We start from the raw sequence: 21,337 nt of genomic DNA on the forward strand, positions 1-21,337 counted from the left end.
AGGGCTTGCCTTTGCCGGAGGAGGCGGTCGTGATGCCGGACGAGGCGAGGTTGGCGAGGCCGGCGGCAACATCAAGACCGTCGTCCATGGCGAGCGGGAGGGTTTTGGGGAAAGTGGAGGAAAATGGTGAAGGCTGCCACCAACTAGCGAGCCAGGGAGAGTAGTTGGCACGCGTCGCAGGCCTCCATGTCCATGCCGACAAAAATGAGGCTAAAAAATGAGCTGGGGCAAACGAAAAGCAGACGCGCATCCGTTTGAGTCGGCGCATTGGGCCTGACTTTTCTATCCACCATGACCCAAGCGGACGCGCGCGGACAAAATGAGTCGGCACGTTGGAGTTGCTCTTGCCCACCAATAAAAAAATACGTCTTTTAATTGTATTGTATATTGCATTAACAGATTAGATGACAATTGACGATGGAGTGACAATTTGCCATCACAGATCTAAATTGTCGACATACATACTCCACCAGGCACTCTCTCACCCATAAACAAATTAAACACCAACGCATCAAGCACACATTGACCAATCTGCGAGGCGAAGTTCGCCATTTACTCTAGTTCATGATACAAGTTGAAAGGGTAAACAAGGCAAAAATGGAATGCCAACAAAAGGAATCTGAGGAAAACATGAAATATAATGAGATATCAATGGCCAATACTCGTTCACACAAAAATTACAGGTGCATGGAGTTGTTCAGAAGACAGCAGATAAGATGAGCATTAAGGTAAAAAGACCTCCTATTCATACACCACTCTGAACAACACGGTATAGCCAAACTGTGCAAGCTGAGATGGCCTGTTCAAGAACCAACAATTTGGATAACGTCGTGAAGGATCTTCACATTACAGTGCAACGGCTCCTTTCTTCAGCTGGAGGTGCCCCATTTTGCTGATATCTGGTTGCATCTGATGGGTTGTAAGTAAATTGGCTTGTGTCCAGACCATACTGCATCAGGTAGAATAATTACATGTTTTGTAATGAAAAATAATAATAAGTACGATCAATGAGTTGAAAACATGTATGAGAATGATCAATGATGTTGAAACCGGTCTATGATGTATGTACCTTCTCTCGCATCCTTTGGCTCCATGCATCATTTCTGCTCGCACGTTGATCAAGTGTTGGGACGGGAACACCAGTAGCCGGAGCATTCTGGGAATGGATGAGAGGCTGACGGATGCTAGTGCTTCGAGCAGTTCCAATGATTTCATCATCACTGTCATACTCGGCAGGTTTGTTCATTGCCCTGACAGCAAGAGCTAACAAGAAAAGCAATACCTGCATACTGGTAAACATTAGTCTACCTGCACTAGACCAACTATAGCTAAAAGAGTACACACTGCAACTGACTGTCCACGACTAAAAATCATCACCAATTTCTATTTTCCCGCTCACCAGTACCGCAGGGTACGTCAAAACTAAATTTATTCACAACAAGCAGATCAAAGACAGGACACAGTAGAATGAAATATTTATCAGATGAAAAGAATGCACCTTAAGCCGGTAACAACTACACATTCGGAACATGATTAATAAACTATTAGTGTTTAGGAAGGCCCAGTGCTATCCAAAAAAAGGCACAACAAGAATAGACTTGAGTTTGCTCCTACCTCAAAAACAACAACACCAAGAGCAACCCATCTTGCAATCTTCCAGTTTTCATTCAGAAAGTCATACATGGCATCAAAGTTTTGTGTCTTATCCACTGGAATTACCTGAAAAGGAAGTTACAAAGAAGTACTTACAATGATTAAATAAAAGGATGAGACTATAACATAGTTTCCAAATTAGCACCAAACAGAAGCCTCACATCTTTCCAGCTATGGTCAAAGAATATGAATGCAGCACCTCCAGCCTCAGCAAGGATTAATAATATGACCAAGAAAGAATACTTATAACGTCAAAGGAAACAAAATTATGGATTACTGAATGGAATCACTAAACATCAAAGAAAACAAATTTAAGGATTATTGAATGGAATCACTAAACATCAAAGGAAACAAATTGTGGATTATTGAATGGAATCACTTAACATTCGAAGGAAACAAATTTATGCATTATTGAATGGAATCACTAAACATTATTCAGATCTCAGAAACAACTAAATCCTGCTCATTATCTACCTTTTACATTTTATGCCTCTGAATACAGCTTTAAGTAAAAAAAATTAAAAAGGGCAGCCCGGTGCATGTAGCTCCCGCTTGCGCAGGGTCCGACCACTTTGGGTCTATTGTACGCAGCCTTTCCCTACATTTCTGTAAGAGGCTGTTTACCACTGCGCCAAGGCTCCCCTTCAGCTTTAAGTAATTTACATATTGACAATTTACAGGGTAGCACTTTGACAACGGTTTTTTTAACTACATTTTTTATATCACAATAGTTATACGTTATGCAAATAACATTTCGGGATCAATCCCATAAAATACCAACTGCATGTCAGTAATTTAAATGTATATTTTTATATTCCGGGCCAAATACTTGGCCGGCATGGATTCTAGAATGACTCATGTTCATATAATAGGACATAGTATGGTGTATGCCTTTTCACTTACGTCACAGCTGGATCAAAAGTGCGTCATTTTTGCACTGCATGTTGTGTATCTAACGCATGCCATATTTGGAATTACCGATGATTTTAATAGCTGTTTTCTTCCTTTATTTGTACATTCAGTGGTCGTCTTTAAAAAACGAGAGTACTAATAAAATGGAAGACCAACTGTCAGGATACACAACACAAGCAACACGTATTCCTTGTCCCTGCTCCAATGCAGCCAAATAGAGAAACGACGAAGATAACAGCACCAACACCAATGAACAAATAGATGAACCTGCCAGGAAATCAGAAATTCTTTACTGAATGCAATCATTCACTTTCAAGGTAGAACTTAATCTTTTGGTAGAATAAACAAATGATTGACAAACTGTTGTGGTTTATTTTCTGTGTCAGGTCTATCAGCGTCGCCTCAAGGGCCGCGGCTCTAGTCAGGTTCAGGCCCTAGCCAATGCGGACTGAAGTCCAAGCTCAGGAGCAGCAATAGGAGTCACATACATGTTTTCGAATCGTAGTTAGTGTGCCAGGTGGAAGCACAGCTATTAGGGAAGTACTAATCTCGTAAGGAAGTAGAGGGGGTAAACGTGTACATGTTGGACACTAATTCAACTGAGTCGGTAGTCTAGTTGGGTATATAAGGTCATGTATCGTTTCTCCTCCCCTTTCGAGGAAGATGGAAAAAGTGTGCTTTGAGGAACGCACTCCGAGAACGCACCCAGCTCCAAGCATATAGGCACGTGGATGAATATTGTCTACAATTCATGTTGTTCATCTGTTGCTGTGAGAGATTGTCTCGTCAGCAAGTTGGCATATTCACAGCAGGACTCCTAAAGCCATTGCGTACAGATGTAGAGCCTTAAAATCCATCAAACCTTCAGACTGCTATGAGCTTTGCAAGGGCACATGAACAACCCCTGTGGGATGAACCTCATTCCAAGCCTGTTGTGACTCCTCAGGCAACAAGTCTGCACAAACTTCATATCATATTCTGTACCAGCACCCACCTGCTCACCAGTCAGTACTGCACTGAGCGCAGGGCCCCGGCATAAAGCAAGCACGAGCATACCTGGCCGCACGGCAACTGCTCCGGCGGTCGTGACTGCCATGGAAAATCCAGCCTCACGGTTCCACCGTCTTACACCGGAGGAGATGGCTGATCGGAAAGCCCAAGGACAATGCTTCAATTGCCCGGAGAAGTTCCATCACAACCACAAGTGCACACTAAAGGGGATGTACTGGATCGAGCTTGATGAAGACGATGTGACAGGGGATGACCATGGATGACGTCCAAATTTCCCTGCATGCCCCGACTGGGTTCCGGACAAGAAAGACAATGCAGCCCAGGGTGCTTGTCAACAGCGAGCCTGGAACAAACTCTAATTACTCTAAGGCCAAAAAGATAGTAATATTCTGAATTCTGATGCTTTATTGATCGTGGGAGAAGCCCCATATATAACAGGAATAGCTTGGCTGACAAGCCGACTCAAAGGGAATACAATCTGGACTCTCGAACAAGTTTTAATCTGGACTCTGCACCTATTTCGAATCTGGACTTACTAACTAATCTGGACTCTGAACCTAATACGAATCTGAACCTCAATAATTACTTGTAGCAGTACAGGAATCCTAGCCACTTTGGGCTGGACCAGGGGGTGGTGCGACCAGGGCTGGGGCCCTCCGACCATATGTGGTTCCCCATATAACATCTCTCCCTCCCTCCACAAACAGCTCGTCCTCGAGCTGAAACGTGGGAAAACGAGCAATGAACTCATCCAGCGGCTCCCATGTTGCATCATCTTCAGAAGCCCCAACCCACTGCACAAGAACATGCTTCACGGGCTCACGCCGCATCGAATGCTGGATCGAAGAATCTTGGTTGGTGCAGGCAGCACACGGCCATCCTTAATGGCGGGAAGTGCAGCAAGAGGGTGGTTCGCCATGAAATGTTTTAAGGAGACTGAGATGGAATACATCATGGAGCCGAGTACCAGCAGGCAGCGCGAGTTTATATGCAACAGAACCAATGACTTCAGTGAGTTGGAAAGGCCCATAGAAGCGAGGAGACAACTTGCCATGCTTGTGACCTGGTAACGATGCTGATGCAAGATGGTGAAGGCGAAGCCACACCCAATCACCGACGCCAAATGCCAGCTGCCGATGCTTGTCATCATAATAATGCTTTGCCCGCTGCTGCGCTTGATGGAGATGCTCACCAACCTCATGAACGAAGTTGGCGCGATCCTGAAAGGCGGTGCCCACAGCTGCCACCTTGGCCTCACCAGGAACATAGTCACAAAGACGTGGCGGTGGCCGACCATAGACAACCTCGAATGGAGTGGCACGAAGAGCAGAGTGGTAGGACGTGTTGTAGCAGAATTCCGCCCAGGGCAACCATTCGACCCAGCGGCGTGGCCGGTCAATAATGAGGCAACGCAGGTACATTGCGATGATTTTGTTGACAACCTCGGTCAGACCATCAGACTGGGGTGAAAGGCTAAGCTCATGTGAAGCTGAACGCCGGACAAGTTGAATAATTCACGCCAAAAATTGCTGGTGAAGACAGGATCTCAGTCACTGACGATAGACCGTGGAAGTCCATGGAGGCGCACAATGCCCTCAAAAAACGCCTTTGCCACGGAGGCAGACGTGTATGGATTGGACAATGTTTGGAGAAACGTCCAATGACCGAGAGGATCTCAGACTTGCCAGCACCCTTGCAGTGCCTCGATGAAATCCATGGAGATATCACTCCACACAGACGTTGGGACCGGCAGAGGCTGAAGTAACCCAGCAGGCAGGAGTGTTTCTGTCTTGTTGCGTTGGCAGACTACACAAGCAATTGGCGATCGCCAAGGACATGGAAATCAGCTCGGAGTCGATGTTGCAAAATCACTGGTATGGTCAGGGAGGTGGGCAACATGAAGAATCAAGTTGTCAACACAACTCCAGTGGTGGTCGCGATCACCAGCGCGAATACCATCACGAAGGGAGGTCAACTCAGGTGAAGCGTCGATCTCACGCCGTAGGTCCTCGAAGATGGTGAAGATTGGCAGCAAGAGAGCACAAAGCGCAGGTGCTGCAGGCATCACGACGGGAGAGGGCATCAGCGATGATGTTGAGGCGGCCCGGGCGGAACTCGACAGTGAAGTGGAATCCAAACAAATTGCTCACCCATTGGAGTTGAGGGATTGTCGAAAGCCGCTGGTCGAGGAGAAACTTCAGGTTATAATGGTCGGTGCGTACGGCAAAGCCTGAACCAGTCCAATGAGTTCCCGCTCATATGCAACAAGTTTGGCATGGCGTGGAGCAATGGGCTGACTAAAAAAGGCCAAGGGCCCTGCACCTAGGTGAAGAACAGCACCAAAGCCAGTCCCAGAGGTGTCGCACTCAACAATGAAGTGATTGTCAAAGTCCAGTGTCTGGAGCACCGGGTCTTGACCAAGGGCATGCTTGAGCGTCTGGAAGGTATCCTCTGCCTCTAGGCACCACCGAAATCCCTCCTTGCTGAGTAGGCACGTGAGAGGAGCAGCGAGCATGCCGAAGTCCTTGATGAACTTGCGATAGTAGCCGGCCAGCCCCAAGAAGCCGCACAACACCCAGACCGAACAAGGCATAGGCCAGTGCAACCGCGCGCACCTTATCCTTATCCATGGCCACCCCATCAGCATCAATGACATGAACCAGGTAGGCCACGGAGGACTCACCAAAGCAACACGTTTTGCGCTTGAGGAAGAGGGACTGCTACCGCATGTCCTGAAAGACAACACGAAGGTGGCGCAGGTGCTTCGACCAGGATGAGCTGTAGATTAAGATGTCATCAAAGAAAACAAGGACAAATATGCACAAAATAGGGCGCAAGATGTCATTCATCAAAGCCTGGAAGGTTGTCGGTGCGTTGGTTAAGCCAAATGGCATAACCAAGAACTCATAGTGGCCATCATGTGTGCGAAACGCCGTCTTAGCAACATCACCAGGGTGCATCCGTGCCTAATGATACCCCGAGCGCAGGTCAAGTTTGGTGAAGAACCTGGCGCCCCGGAGTTCATCCACTAACTCGTCAACAACAGGAATCAAAAACTTATCCTTCACAATATGATCGTTCAACGCCCGATAGTCGACGCAAAAGCGCCATGAGCCATCCTGTTTTTTGACGAGGACGGGTGAAGAGAAGGCCGAGTCGCTGGGGCGGATGATGCCTGGGACCAACATCTCCGTGCACTGGCGCTCGAGCTCATCCTTCTGAAGTTGCGCATAGCGGTATGACCGGACAGCTACTGGCGTGGTGTTAGGTAGAAGCCGAATGCAGTGGTCGCGAGAGCATCCTAGAGGCAACATGGTCGGAGTGGCAAAGAGGTCAGCAAACTCGTCGAGCATGTCACCCATGAGGTCAGAGTCCTCGCTCATGATCGTGCGAAGAGCAGGCAAGGCAGGCATCACCAGTCCGTTCCATGTGACTTGGGAAACAGCAAGGACAACAGTCACTCTGTGGTGATCAAAATCCCACAAAATCGGTCCGAGGGAACGGAGCCAGTCAACCAAGGACAAGGTCGAAGCCGCCAAGTGGAAGTGTGAAGCAGTCAACCCGGAAATGGCAGCCGTCGATGTTGATGGAGATGCCGCGACATAGGCCAACACTAACAAGTGTGTCCCCATTGGCAACCATGCCCCGCAGACCGGGACAAGTCTCTGGAGTTAAGCCGAGCGCGTTGACCACGGCTGAGTCAATGAAACCGTGTGTCAAGCCTGTGTCCAGTAAGGCAGTGAAGGTATGAGTGCCGATGACGACAGGCAGTTGTATGGTGTCAATCACACACATACTCCAAAGCCCGGTGATGGCGTGAAGCGAGATGTGTGGCATCTCTGGGTCCTCCTCCAAAGGTGCATCCTCAGGAGCAAAATCATCAAGCTCGATGGAGAACAAGCGTGCACATCGATGACCGGTGACGTACTGCTCAACACAATTGTAACAAAGACCTTGGCGGCGGCGGCCAACCATATCGATATGCATGAGGCGGCGCGTAGCGCGAGGAGCCGTCGATGTAGGGGCAGCAGTTGCAGCAGTAACGCCTTGTGGCATGGGACATGTAGCAGGCGGCAAGGTTGGTCCCCTTGCCCAAGACTTCGAACCTCAGGAACGTGACGGGGGCATGAGTGGTGGGAACGGATGGCGTTGTTCATATGCCTTAGCGAGGATACTGTTGTGGGAGGTCCACAAGTTGCTGAAGCTCGACATCGACTTTGAGGCCTTCGGAATGTCTGGCTGTGTACAGGAAACGCTGTTGGGCTGAGCTTAATGGTTCGCTGGTCCTGCACAACAGCACCATAAATCTGCTGGTGTAGTCAGCAACAGTAGAGGTGAACGGAAGCCGAGCAACTCGCCCAGGGGGTTGGCGCGTACAGATGGCCCAAACTAAAGGTGACACGCCTCCTTGAAGTGCTGCCAGGAGGGAATGCCATGATCACGCTCAAACTGGAGGTACCAAAACTGAGCATTGTCGACTAGGTGGTATGCCGCTGTCCACACCTTGTCAGCCTCCTCTGTGCCCTGTCCCCAAAAGAATTGCTCACACCGATGAAGCCAGCCAAGCAGATCGACGGAACCATCGTAAGTAGGAAAATCGAGCTTGTGAAAGCGTGGGACACCACCGGAGCCAGAACCAAGGTGTTGGTATGCAAAGAGGGCAATTGACGTGAGATACGGTGAGGCGGCATAGGTGGGCTGGGTTTGTAGTGTTTGAGGAAGTGGCTCGTAAGGATTGGCGGGTGGCTATTGGTAGGGAAGTGGTGGCGAAGATGCGTTGTGGAAAGCTTGGTTGAACGGAGGGGGGTAAACATGAGGTTGTTATGGGAAGAACAGAGAGGCCAGAAATTGGGGCAGTGACAGCGGTGGGGAAAAGCGTGGATCAAATCATGCGCTCAAGAGGATGGGGACAATGGTGGGGCCGGTGGTGGCGAGGGCGGCGGAGGTACTAGACGGTGTGGAGGAGGCGGCGGAGGAGCCGATGGATGTCGGCAACGCCAGCCGCAGGTCGACCAAGGTGGAAGGTAGAGCGCTGGTGCGCTGCTGTGTTGAGACGCTGGACGAGGCCCTCCATGAAGACCTGATTCGTGGCCCGTTGCACCACCATCTCCTTCAGCTGGGTCGCTAGCTCCTTGAGCACGAGGTTGACGTTGCCACCGTCGTCTTTGTCATCGTCCACCATCCTAGATGACGCTGATACCAGATGGAACAAACTCTAATTACTCTAAGGCCTAAAAGATAGTAATACTCTGAATTCTGATGCTTTATTAATCATGGGAGAAGCCCCATATATAAGAGGAATGGCTTCGCTGACAAGCCGACTCAAAGGGAATACAATCTAGACTCTCGAACAAGTTTAGTCTGGACTCTGCACCTATTTCGAATCTAAACCTACTAACTAATCTGGACTCTAAACCTAATGTGAATCAGAACCTTAATAATTACTTGTAGCAGTACACGAATCCTAGCCACTTTGGGTGGACCGGGGATGGTGCGACCAAGCTGGGGCCCTCCGATCATATGTGGTTCCCCACATAACAGAGCCACCCATGGCATTAGTCGATTCTGGCTCGACACATAACTGCATTCCCCAGGATGCACCACCTGGCATTCAATTGGAACCACGACCTAGACTTTACATTACTGTGGCCAACGGGACCGGGTTGCTAGCACTCGCATCTGTCGTACACTAGGCGTGGGCGTGGGCGTTGGCAATGAGCACTTCCCAATCAAGTGTTATGCTATTCCGCTCGAAGGCTTTGAGGTGGTACTCGGTGTCGAATGGCTTTGTTCACCGGGCACAATCTTGTGGTTTGAACTTCATTTTGGCACAAAGGTCACAAGGTCATTTGGCATGGAGTAGCGGCTACAATAGATTCTCCAATGCTCCAGGCGTGTGAGGTTGATGATCTTATGCCAGCAGTGCTACAGGAGTTTGCCTAAGTTTTCAAGGAGCCGCGTGGTGCCGTGGTGTACCTCCACCCTGCCATCATGATCATGGCTTCCACCTTCCCAGAACACCACCCTATTCTTTCTCAAGTCTGGGCTGACATTTCACTTCATTTTGTTGGCTCATCGGTTCTCCAAATATGCTCATTTCAACGCACTTGGTCACCCCTATTCAGCTGCATCGACGGCACGAGCCTTGTCTATTATAAGTGATTGTGATCCAATCTTTACTAGCGGGTTTCGGTCAGAATTGTTCCATCTTGTTGACGTCAAGCTTCAATTGAGTTCAGCCTTTGACAGTCAAACTGGCGGTTAGATGGAAGTCATCAACCACATCATTGGCATGTATCTTTGTTGCTTATCAGGAGACCGACCCAAGGATTGCATATAATGGCTACCTTATACAGAATTCTGCTACAACTCTCCTTTCCAAACGGCCTTGCGTGGTACACCTTTCCGTTTTGTTTATGGCAGAGGTCCACCTTCACTCATATCCTATGACTATGAGCCTGGGACTGCTGAAATGGCTGTAGTTGATCAGCAGCTTTTGGAGAGAGATGGATTTTTAGCCAGCATCAAGGAGCGCTTGCTGCTGCCTCAAGCCACAATGAAACAACAGTATGATGGGCATTGAGATATTGCGTTTGCAGTTGGGCAATGGGTTTGGTTACATCTTCGCCATCAACAAGCAACCGCCATCACACCGGCTATGCCTACTAAGCTCTCTCCACGTTTCTTTGGGCCATATCATATGTGGGAGTGGGTTGGCACCCTAGCATACCGTCTGCAGCTTCCTGCTCGCGCTCATATTCATGACATTTTCCATGTCTCCCTGCTAAAACAATTTCATGGTGAGCCTCCTGAGACTGTTGTGCCATTACCGGACTTATTATTGCATGGTCAGGTTCTTCCAATTCCACAAGCAATATTGCAAGCTCGTTCGAATAGAAGTGTTTGGGAGGTGCTGGTGCAATGGAAGGGATAATCCACCAAGAGACTTTGTGGATGACAGCACAAGCATTCCGTGACAGCTATCCTTTGTTTCAGCTCGAGGACGAGCTGTTTTCTGGAGAGGAAGTGTTGTGGACTATAGAGGGGTAAACATGTCCATATTGGACACTAATTCAGGTGTGACTGCGAGCCTACCTCAAAAAAAAGTTCAGGTGTTAGCAGGTAGTTTAGTTGGGTATATAAGATCATGTATCGTGTACGTTTGAGGAATGATACAGAAATCTTCTCCAAATAAGCGTAGCCCAGAGCTTCATCGCCACTGGCACACTAGCGCAAGTCATGGCAATATCCCGCCTGTTTCCATGCCAGAACTCACCACCTCCTCCGTTCCCCACTCAAGTTCCACCAAAAATCAGCCCGTAACACAAACTAATCTGGAAAATTGAAAGTGCGACTTCGAACCGTCCCAACAGAACCTATGGCAGAGTCAAACTAAATATATCAATTCTCTGAGCCCCCGGCAATTCCACGCTAGGGTTTGAGATCGCAGATTTGGTGATCACTAAATCTGCCGATGGACAGATGAAGAAGCCTTCAAATCCTAGGCATGCCGTTATTATTATTAAGCAAAGCTTCCAATTTCTCTCGATCTCAATCATTATCTAGTCACACAAACAGGAACATCAAACTATTGCGCGACAAGAAAGAAACAAGGATACGCAATTGTCTCACCATGCTTTGGGTAGCTTGTCGAAGAAACTGCCTCCTTCTCCAAGGGCCACGACCGTGAGCATCGGGCGGCCGAACGTAAGCAACTCAGCCGGCGGGGCCGGAGACGGCGGTGCCCCTCCGCCACCGCCGGAGATCCTCATCCACTCCACGAGCAGGTAGATCCCGTAGCCGACCACGGCAAGGCCGGCGACGGTGAGGAAAAAGTTGAGCAGCCTGAGCAGGCACTCGAAGAATCCCCGGCACGCCGCCATCTCGAAACAATCCAGGCACAATCTAACACAAACTCGCCTCAGATTTCAGAATTCCATAGAGAAAAATCAAAGTAATCAAATAGATTCGGAAGGAATTGTGCGCGGCGATCGTAAGCGGAGGAGGAGGAAGAGATGGGAGCAGATAGAAACCGACCTGTAAATTGATTAATACGGGATTTTCTTTTCCTTTGCCGTGGAGATCGAAGGAAGAAGAGGACGAGGGAAAGAGAGGGGAGATGCTTAGTGGTGGACGGGTGCGAAAGGGTCCACCTACTGCGGATGGACGGTGCGCCGTTGGCGGGTCGAGACCTGTAGATTGACGGTGATAAAAAAAAATTTAGGGAAACAACATACTTAAATTAAACAGAGTCAGGTAGCTCATCCGCTATTACAGAAAGGATACAATCAGAAGGTGCATGCCTCCAGACTTGAGAAAAGCCATCGCCTACAGCTACCTTAGCAAGCGTGTGAGCCCGCGCGATTCGCGGTTCTTCTTCTCCACGTGATTTTGCATCCTATCCAGCTCTGTATGAGATCTTTGATGTCTTTCACAACTGGCCGACAGGTTCCGAGGAGCCGAGTTAACCATGCTGACTGCCTCCCTATAGTCCATCTCGACATGAATCCGTTGAATGCCCAGCTCCCGCCCAAAAACTAGGGCTCGGCGACACGCCATCAGCTCGGCTAGCTCCGGTTTCGAGCAGTTTGGAAAAGGTTGAGCCAGATCCTATAACCGAGCCAAATCCTAGCCCTCTCACGATGTGATCGTTCTTGGCCGTTCGTTCATGTGACTTGCACGATCTTAACCATTGAATCTATTGTCGGTTTCGTCCTCCGAGCCTGTTATTTTTTACTGGGCCAAATGTCCTAAAGGGTAGGTGCTCCATGAAAAAAAACGGAGCCTTCTTGTTAATTGAGCCTTTTCTCAGCCCAATTAGAGTGCTCATCGCGGCAGTGATTACGAAGAAAGGCCGTATCGATCGATCGCAAACCATTCTGCGATACTCTCCGTGGCGGCGGACGACAGCTCCCGCTCGATCGAGAGGATGAGGGGACCGGTCATTGTTTCCAGATAGACGAGCGGGTCGAGGCGATTTGTGTCATGGTGGTCATGGGGCGAGTGCCGGACCACACGTTGATTCAGCTCGAGGCAAATCGGCGTCCGGTTGTTCGATGAAGCAGATCGTCCACTGGGAGTGATAGAGACAAAGGTGTCATGATGTTTCGATGAGATGGTGGCTATCATTTTCTGTGGGAGTCAACCTTGACGATCCGACTACGAACGTGCGAGATATCGCACCTTAGCAATCGCTAAACCAACTTTTGAGGGGTTATTGATCACATCGGAGCACGATCAACCTGAGCACGAGGGTCTGTTCCCTGTGAGCAAACGAAGAACAAGTAAGAAACTGAGATTGCAATCTTGATATTGCGAATATAAGATGAAATCTTTATTGATCAAGGTGGGGTTCTGTGACGTCTTGGTCTGGTCATTGAACACAAACGAAGTACGCGAAGTTGCAGCTATGGCGAACTTTTAATCTAAACAAACCCAAAGTCTAAACAATGCCCTAAGGGCTGTATATATGGAGGAGAGGGGGGGATTTCGTGGCCCTTGGAGGAGGGGTACGAAACCAACCCTAACTCTTGTTTTCACACACATACAGACTCTACAAACAGCCTATAATCAAGTATTTTAAAATTACATGGGCCTGGCCCAAAAATAAGGTGACGCATCACCTAGGATAGCCTCTGGACGAAATTTATGAAGTGGCATCTTCTGTATTTCGTCCAAGACTTCATGCACTCATTATGGTGGCTTCAAAGTCATGGAATCATCACTTGTAACTCCGTTCTTGTTCCCCTTGCGCACGCCATCATCTCCATGCTTAAACTTACTCCAAGGTTCATCTTTCTTGTCCAAGCTAGGCCCTTCATTTGTAAGCAAAACAAATATATCCAATTTAGACAGCATCATATTCTCATGAACATCAGAATCGTTACCAAGAAACGAAAGTACCTGGTAATTTAATTGGCGTGCGCGAGTTTTAGTAATTGGTCCAGTATGTATAGCAACAGGGGTTATGGGTGTAACAATGGTATTGATGTCCTCATCATCCTCCCCTTCTTGAAATGAAGTCGTCCTCGACGGAAGCTCATCTTCCTCACCCAAATAAGGCTTCAAATCTGCAATGTTAAAAGTGGGACTAACCCCAAAATCTGCAGGCAGCTCAAGTTTATATGCATTATCATTTATTTTCTCTAATACCTTAAAAGGACCATCAACACGTGGCATTAGTTTTGATTTGCGCAAATTAGAAAATCTATCCTTACGCAAATGTAACCAAACAAGTTCTCAAGGTGCAAACACAACATGTTTTCTACCCTTAACTCCAGTAAGTTTATATTTAGCATTCATACGCTTAATGTTTTCCTTAATTAACTCATGCATTTTTAAAATCAATTCAGCATGTTCTTTAGCATCAAAATTAATCTTCTCCGAAGATGGAAGAGGCAACAAATCAATAGGTGCACGAGGTAGGAAACCATACACAATTTCAAAAGGGCACATATTAGTAGTAGAATGCAATGAACAATTATAAGCAAATTCAATATGAGGCAAGCATTCTTCCCACATTTTCTTATTATTCTTCAAAACAGCCCTAAGCATAGTAGACAATATTCTATTGACTACTTCAGTTTGTCCATCAGTTTGGGGGTGACAAGTAGTACTAAAAAATAGTTTAGTCCCCAACTTAGCCCATAAACATCTTCAAAAGTGGCTAAGAAATTTAGTATCACGATCTGAAATAATAGTATTTGGCACACCATGCAAGCGAATAATTTCACAAAAGAACAAATCAACAACATTAACATCATCATCGCTTTTATGACATGGTACAAAGTGTGACATTTTCGAGAACCTATCCACGACAACAAATATGCCATCCCTCCCCTTCTTTGTTCGAGGTAAACCTAAAACAAAGTCCATAGATACATCCTACCAAGGAACACTAGGTACAGGCAAAGACATATATAAACCATGAGGATTTAGTCCTGACTTAGCTTTTTGACATGTAGTGCAGCGAGCAACAAAACGCTCAATATCACGTCTCATCTTTGCCCAAAAGAAATGTTTAGCAAGTATATCCTTCGTCTTCTTCACGCCAAAGTGTCCCATTAATCCTCCTCCATGCGCCTCCTGCAACAACAAAAGACGAACGGAGCTAGCTGGAATGCATAGCTTGTTAGCACGAAACACAAATCCATCATTAATGACGAACTTGTTCCACGCACTTCCTTCTTTACAATTCTGCATTACATCTTTAAAATCAACATCATGCACATATTGATCTTTGATAGTCTCCAAACCAAATATTTTGGAGTCAAGTTGTGAAAGCATAGTATACGACGAGACAATGCATCAGCAATAACATTTTCTTTACCCTTCTTGTGTTTAATGACATAAGGAAAAGTCTCAATGAATTCAACCCATTTAGCATGTCTACGATTCAGTTTAGCTTGACTTTTAATATGTTTCAAAGATTTATGATCAGAATATATAACAAATTCTTTGGGCCATAAATAATGTTGCCATGTTTCTAAAGTCCGAACAAGAGCATATAATTCTTTATCATAAGTAGAATAATTCAAACTAGGCCCACTCAATTTTTCAGAAAAGTATGCAACAGGTTTGCCATCTTGTAATAACACACCTCCTAATCCAATTCCACTAGCATCACATTCAGCCTCAAAAGTCTTATTAAAATCAGGAAGTTGGAGTAAAGGAGCATGTGTCAACTTATCTTTCAATACTGTGAAGACTTCTTCCTGTGCGGTACCCCAAACAAAAGGCACAACTTTCTTTGTAAGCTCATTGAGAGGTGCAACAATGGTGCTGAAATCTCTCACAAAACGCCTATAGAATCCAGCGAGGCCAAGAAAACTCCTCACTTGTGTGACCGTTTTAGGCTGCGGCCAACTCTCAATAGCTTCAATCTTGGCTTTATCAACTTCAATTCCCTGTGGAGTAACAACATAGCTAAGAAAAGATACTCGGTCGGTGCAGTAGGTGCACTTCCCAAGGTTACCAAACAAACGTGCATCATGTAGAGCAACAAAAACAACACATAAATGTTCCAAATGTTCCTCCAAAGATCTGCTATAAATCAATATATCATCAAAATAGACTACCACAAAGCGTCCAATGAAAGCACGTAAAACTTCGTTCATTAGTCTCATGAAAGTACTAGGTGCATTAGTTAACCCAAAAGGCACGACTAACCACTCATATAAACCAAACTTAGTTTTAAATGTTGTTTTTCATTCATCTCCCAATTTCATATGAATTTGATGGTATCCACTACGCAAATCAACTTTGGAGAAAATTGTAGAGCCACTCAATTCATCAAGCATATCATCTAGCCTAGGAATAGGATGACGATAATGAATAGTAATATTATTAATGCCTCTACAATCAACCCACATACGCGACGTGTCATCCTTTTTAGACACTAGTATAATAGGAACATCACAAGGGCTAAGAGATTCGCGTATGTAAACTTTGTCGAGCAGCTCATGTACTTGACGCTTAATCTCCTTCGTCTCCTCTGGATTGGTACGGTATGGTGCACGGTTGGGTAGCGATGCACCGGAAATTAAGTCAATATGATGCTCAATCCCTCGAATATGTGGCAATCCCGGTGACACGTCTTGTGGGAAGACGTCAGCGAACTCCTGCAAAATGTTAGTGACAGCAGGGTGCAAAGAGGAAGGCACGTCCTCGAATGAAAATAATGCCTCTTTGCATATAAAAGTTGTAACACCCTCGATGCGACTATAGCTCCCACGTGTCGAGGCACGACTTAGAGGCATAATCGCATTGAAGGCATAAGTCGCAAGTTAGGTAATCTTCACAACATCCCATGTAATATAAATAATAATAAAGGGGAGAAAACATAGTTGGCTTACACTCGCCACGTCAATCAAGTACATAAATAACATTACATCATCCAAACACTCATGGCCCGACTACGGCGCCAAAATAAAAGATAACCCAACATGCGACACCGTCCCAATCACCCCCAACTGGGCACCACTACTGATCGTCGGGAAAGGAAACATAGTAACATTGAGAGTCTTCGTCGAACTCCCACTTGAGCTCATAAGCGTCTCCTGGAGCGGAATCATCAGGCCCTGCATCTGGTGTAATAGTAATCTGTGAGCCACAGGGACTCAGCAATCTCGCACCCTCGCGATCAAGACTATTTAAGCTTATAGGTAACGCAAGGTAAAATATGAGTGGAGCTGCAGCAAGCGTCTAGCAAGTATGGTGGCTAACTTATTTGCAGAAGAGAGTGAGAAGAGGAGGCAAAGCACGAGCGAGAAACTAGAGAGCAACCTGCGCAAACATTACTCCAACACCGTGTCCACTTCTCGGACTCCGCCGAGAAGATGCCATCACGGTAACACACTTAGTTGATTCATTTTAATTAAGTTAAGGTTCAAGTTATCTACAACCGGACATTAACAAATTCCCATCTACCCATAACCGCGGGCACGGCTTTCGAAAGTCCAAATCCCTATAGGGGAGTTCCAACTTAGCCCATGACAAGCTCTCACAGTCAATGAAGGAATAGACCTCCTCCCAAGACGTTCCGATCAGACTCGGTATCTCAGTAATTCAAGACACTTCGACAGGTTAAAACAAGACCAGCAACACCGCCCGAATGTGCCGACAAATCCCGATAGGAGCTGCACATATCTCGTTCTCAAGGCACACTCAGATGAGACTAGCTACGAGTAAAACCAACCCTCAAGTTTCCCCGAGGTGGCCCCGCAGGCAGCTCAGTTCGGACCAACACTCAGAGGGAGCACTGGCCAGGGGGGTTAAAAATAAGATGACCCTTGGGCTCCGGTAACCCAAGGGAAAAAGAGGCTAGGTGGCGAATGGTAAAACCAAGGTTGGGCATTGTTGGAAAAGCTTTAATCAAGGCGAACTATCAAGGGGTTCCCATTATAACCCAACCACGTAAGGAACGCAAAATCCGGGAACATAACACCGATATGACGGAAACTAGGGCGGCAAGAGTGGAACAAAACACTAGGCGAGAGGCCGAGCCTTCCACCCTTTACCAAGTGTATAGATGCATTAAGATAACAAGATAATATGATGATATCCCAACAAGAAAATAAATATTCCAATAAGGAACGGCCTCCGATCTTCACCTGCAACTAGTAACGCTATAAGAGGGGCTGAGCAAAGCGGTAACATAGCCAATCAACGGTTTGCTAGGACAATGGTGGGTTAGAGGTTTGACATGGCAATTTGGGAGGCTTGCAAGCAAGTGGTAGGCATCGTAGCATTGGCATAGCAAAAGAGCGAGCAAACTAGCATAGCAAAGATAGTAGTGATTTCGAGGGTATGGTCATCTTGCCTGCACAGTTGTCAGAGTTGACTGGATCCTCAAAAGCAAACTCAACGGGCTCCTCGTTACAGAACTCGTCTCTCGGCTCTACCCAAACAAGACAAACAAGCAACAAGGATACAATCAACCACGTGCAAGACCAAGCAATATGATGAAATGATGATATACTATGCGGATTGCGATGCAGGATGCAAAATGCAAGATATGACAGGAAATGCATGAACCTGGCCTCAACATGGAAATCCAAGTGTTCCACAGGAAAGATGAGATGAAATCGCTTGAAAACGATATAAAGAACGCCGGAATCGGAGTTACGGTTTGGAAATGGCAAGCGATTCAAAAATGACACCGGTCTGCGATTTACAGCAAGTAGGCATCTAAATGCAACGCAATGAACATGCTACAGCCACCAAATATGACAACAAAATACATGGCAGGGATGCACACAAGATGCTTAATAAAAGTCTAGCACTGAGCTACAGCCAAATCATCCATTAACAGGTTCAAACAAGCATGGCAAAATGCATATGACAAACAGTTCTCAGACTTAGTGAAATTAGCACTTGTCTGGAATTTCAGACCAGGTAGCCCTCTTCGGAGCAACAAAACTACATGCTACAGGACCTGAACATGACAAAGTAAAGCATGGCATGGAGCTACTCAAAGAGCTTAACAAAAGTCCCTTAGTGACCTTGAGCCAAAAGGGATCAGAAAATACAATTGCAAGCATGTGAATATAGCAAAAACATAATCAGTTTTCGGACTTAGTGAAAACTGACACAAGCTGAAATATAACTCAAGTAGGCATGTTTACGAGCTCGATGCACTCACTACGGTGCAAGTCATGGGAAGAAAAGCATACCTCCATCAAGAAGGCACAAAATGCAAGCTAGAAATGGCAAGAACAACAGCATAGCATGCACGGATCAACTACAACATCACCGGCAAAATTGCAAACAAGTTGACAATCTGCCCAGATTCACAAAGTAGCAAAAGTAGAGCTCAATTGACTCAAGCTAGGGTGCTCCACAATTGCAAACAAAGGCATGGATGGATAGACACTACAATATTAACAAAACATCCTTACTGATCATCCTCAAAAGAGGCACGGATCACTAGGAAACAACAAGAACATATGGCATCATGAGATAAACCGCTCCAGGACTTAGTGAAATTACTAAGTCCCTGAAAACAGAATTAGCAAGTGCACCACTTTGCAAGCTTGCACTAGTCACCACACACATTCTAAAAAATACATGGGTTGCACCTATGGAGAGATGACAAAACCCTTAACAAAACACATGTAGAACTCACGGGCATAGCATGCACACATTAATCATGGCAAAAATGATAAAAGTGCTAAACGGAGTAGCAGATCTGACAATTAACTCAAGTAGTCCTCTTCTAACAGCATTTCGGGCATCAAGATGAGCTCAAATGAAAATGATGCAATGGAATGAAATGATGTACTCTCTGAGATGAACATTTTGATATGCTATATGCATAAATCGGAGCTACGGATGCAAAGTTACGGAGCCGTGAACAGAAGCACTTGAATCTGAGATTTGAGCACTTAGAGAAAAAAACATCTCGCGGGATCTAGGGTTTACTGTACATGCACACGAGCCGAGGCAGCGGCGCGGTTCGCCGGAGATGGTGAGGACGGCGGCGGCCGAGGTCGGCGGCGGCGGATACGGCCGGGGCGGAGTCGGCGGCGGCGGCTGCGGCGGGCGGCGCTGTGGAGGCGGCTGGAGGCGGCGGCGGCTCGGGCGGCGGCGGATCCGGCGGCGGCGGCAGGGCGGCGAGAGGCGGAGCGGGGCGGCGCGGCGGTGGCGGGAGGCGGCGCGAGGCAGCGTAGGAAGCGGGCCGCGGGGGCCGGCTCCGGGCTCCCGGGCCGCGCGGTGGGAGGCGGCGGTGGCGGCGCGGACGCGTCCGGTCGGATTCGGACGCGTCCGGCCGGCACAGAGAGGGAAAAATTAGGGTTTCGGGGAGGGGGATCCGAGATTTTTGAGGAGGACCTATTTATAGGCATAGAGGAAGCTAGGAGAGTCCAAATGAGGTGCGGTTTTCGGCCACGCGATCGTGATCGAACGCTCTAGACGATGGAGCAGAGTTAGGTGGGTTTTGGGCCAAATTTGAGGGGTGTTGGGCTGCAACACACACGAGGCCTTTTCGGTCCCTCGGTTAACCGTTGGAGTATCAAACGAAGTCTAAATGATACGAAACTTGACAGGCGGTCTACCGGTAGTAAACCAAGGCCGCTTGGCAAGTCTCGATCCAATCCGGAAATGTTTAAACCCCACACACGAAAGAAAGTTAGAAATGACCACCGGAGGAGAACGAAGCGCCGGAATGCAAAACGGACAACGGGGAAAATGCTCGAATGCATGAGACGAACACATATGCAAATGCAATACACATGATGACATGATATGAGATGCATGACAACGACAACAACACATGGAGACAAAAACCCGAACCCGAGATAATAAATTAACTTAACGCCGAAACGGCAAGAGTTGGAGTACAAATAGGGAAAGTTACATCCGGGGTGTTACAACACTCCACCACTACGAAAGGATCTCGTCCCGAGATCTAGGACTGAAAGAACGCCGGGTACTCAGAACGGAGATGATCCTCACGTTCCCAGGTAGCTTCACGGTCGGAATGGTGTGACCACTTGACTTTGAGAAATTTGATTGACTTGTTGCGAGTCTTGCATTCAGTCTCTTCAAGAATAGCAACTGGGTGCTCACGATAAGAGAGATCTTCTTGGAGCTCAATGTCCTCGAAGTTGACGGTGCGGTCAGGAGTCTTGAAGCACTTTCGAAGCTGAGAGACATGGAACACGTCATGAACATTTGCAAAGTTTGAAGGAAGCTCGAGTTGATAGGCGAGGTCGCCTCTCTTGCTGATAATCTTGAAAGGTCCCACGTATCTAGGGGCAAGCTTCCCTTTGATACCGAAGCGACGAGTACCTTTCATAGGAGAGACGCGGAGGTAAACATGATCTCCGATCTCGAAAGCCAAATCGCGGTGCTTACTATCATAGTAGCTCTTCTGACGGGATTGGGCTGCTTTGAGATTATCTCGAATGACTTTGCACATTTCTTCTGCCTCTGTGATTAAGTCATTACCCAAAAGCTGACGTTCACCGGTTTCAGACCTGTTGAGAGGGGTACGACACTTCCTGCCATACAGAATTTCGAATGGGGCCTTGCCCGAACTTGCTTGAAAACTGTTGTTGTAGGAGAATTCAGCATAAGGAAGACAATCCTCCCACTTCATGCCGAAGGAGATCACACAAGCCCTGAGCATATCTTCAAGAATCTGGTTGACACGCTCGACTTGACCGCTAGTTTGAGGATGGAAAGCTATGCTGAAGCGGATGTTGGTGCCCATGGCCTTCTGAAAAGAATCCCAAAACTTCGAGGTAAAGATGCTGCCACG

The 21,337-nt window shown here is 47.1% G+C and overlaps 1 protein-coding gene across 1 annotated transcript; it reads right to left on the reverse strand.

The window, feature by feature from the left end:
- Positions 1 to 620: 620 nt before the first annotated feature.
- Positions 621 to 11,787, reverse strand: LOC123043793 (tobamovirus multiplication protein 2A). Its single transcript, XM_044466376.1, has 7 exons — positions 11,614 to 11,787; positions 11,209 to 11,481; positions 2,733 to 2,832; positions 1,815 to 1,895; positions 1,615 to 1,719; positions 1,070 to 1,282; positions 621 to 949 (listed from the first exon to the last, which is right to left on the reverse strand). The coding sequence occupies exons 2-7, from the start codon at positions 11,457 to 11,459 to the stop codon at positions 842 to 844; spliced, it is 858 nt and encodes a 285-aa protein (XP_044322311.1). The 5' UTR covers positions 11,460 to 11,481; positions 11,614 to 11,787; the 3' UTR covers positions 621 to 841.
- Positions 11,788 to 21,337: the final 9,550 nt, after the last annotated feature.

This window comes from Triticum aestivum, chromosome 1A, assembly GCF_018294505.1.
Source record: "Triticum aestivum cultivar Chinese Spring chromosome 1A, IWGSC CS RefSeq v2.1, whole genome shotgun sequence".
Classification (NCBI taxonomy): Eukaryota; Viridiplantae; Streptophyta; class Magnoliopsida; order Poales; family Poaceae; genus Triticum; species Triticum aestivum.

Bases quoted from the DNA above. Each gene is read 5' to 3' on its own strand.
- LOC123043793 (XM_044466376.1), bottom strand. From the start codon at position 11,459: ATGGCGGCGTGCCGGGGATTCTTCGAGTGCCTGCTCAGGCTGCTCAAC. The intron at 1,283-1,614 runs GTAGGAGCAAAC...ACCAGTATGCAG, and splicing joins TTGGTGTTGTTGTTTTTGAG to GTATTGCTTTTCTTGTTAGC. The intron at 950-1,069 runs GTACATACATCA...TACCTGATGCAG, and splicing joins GCCAAAGGATGCGAGAGAAG to TATGGTCTGGACACAAGCCA.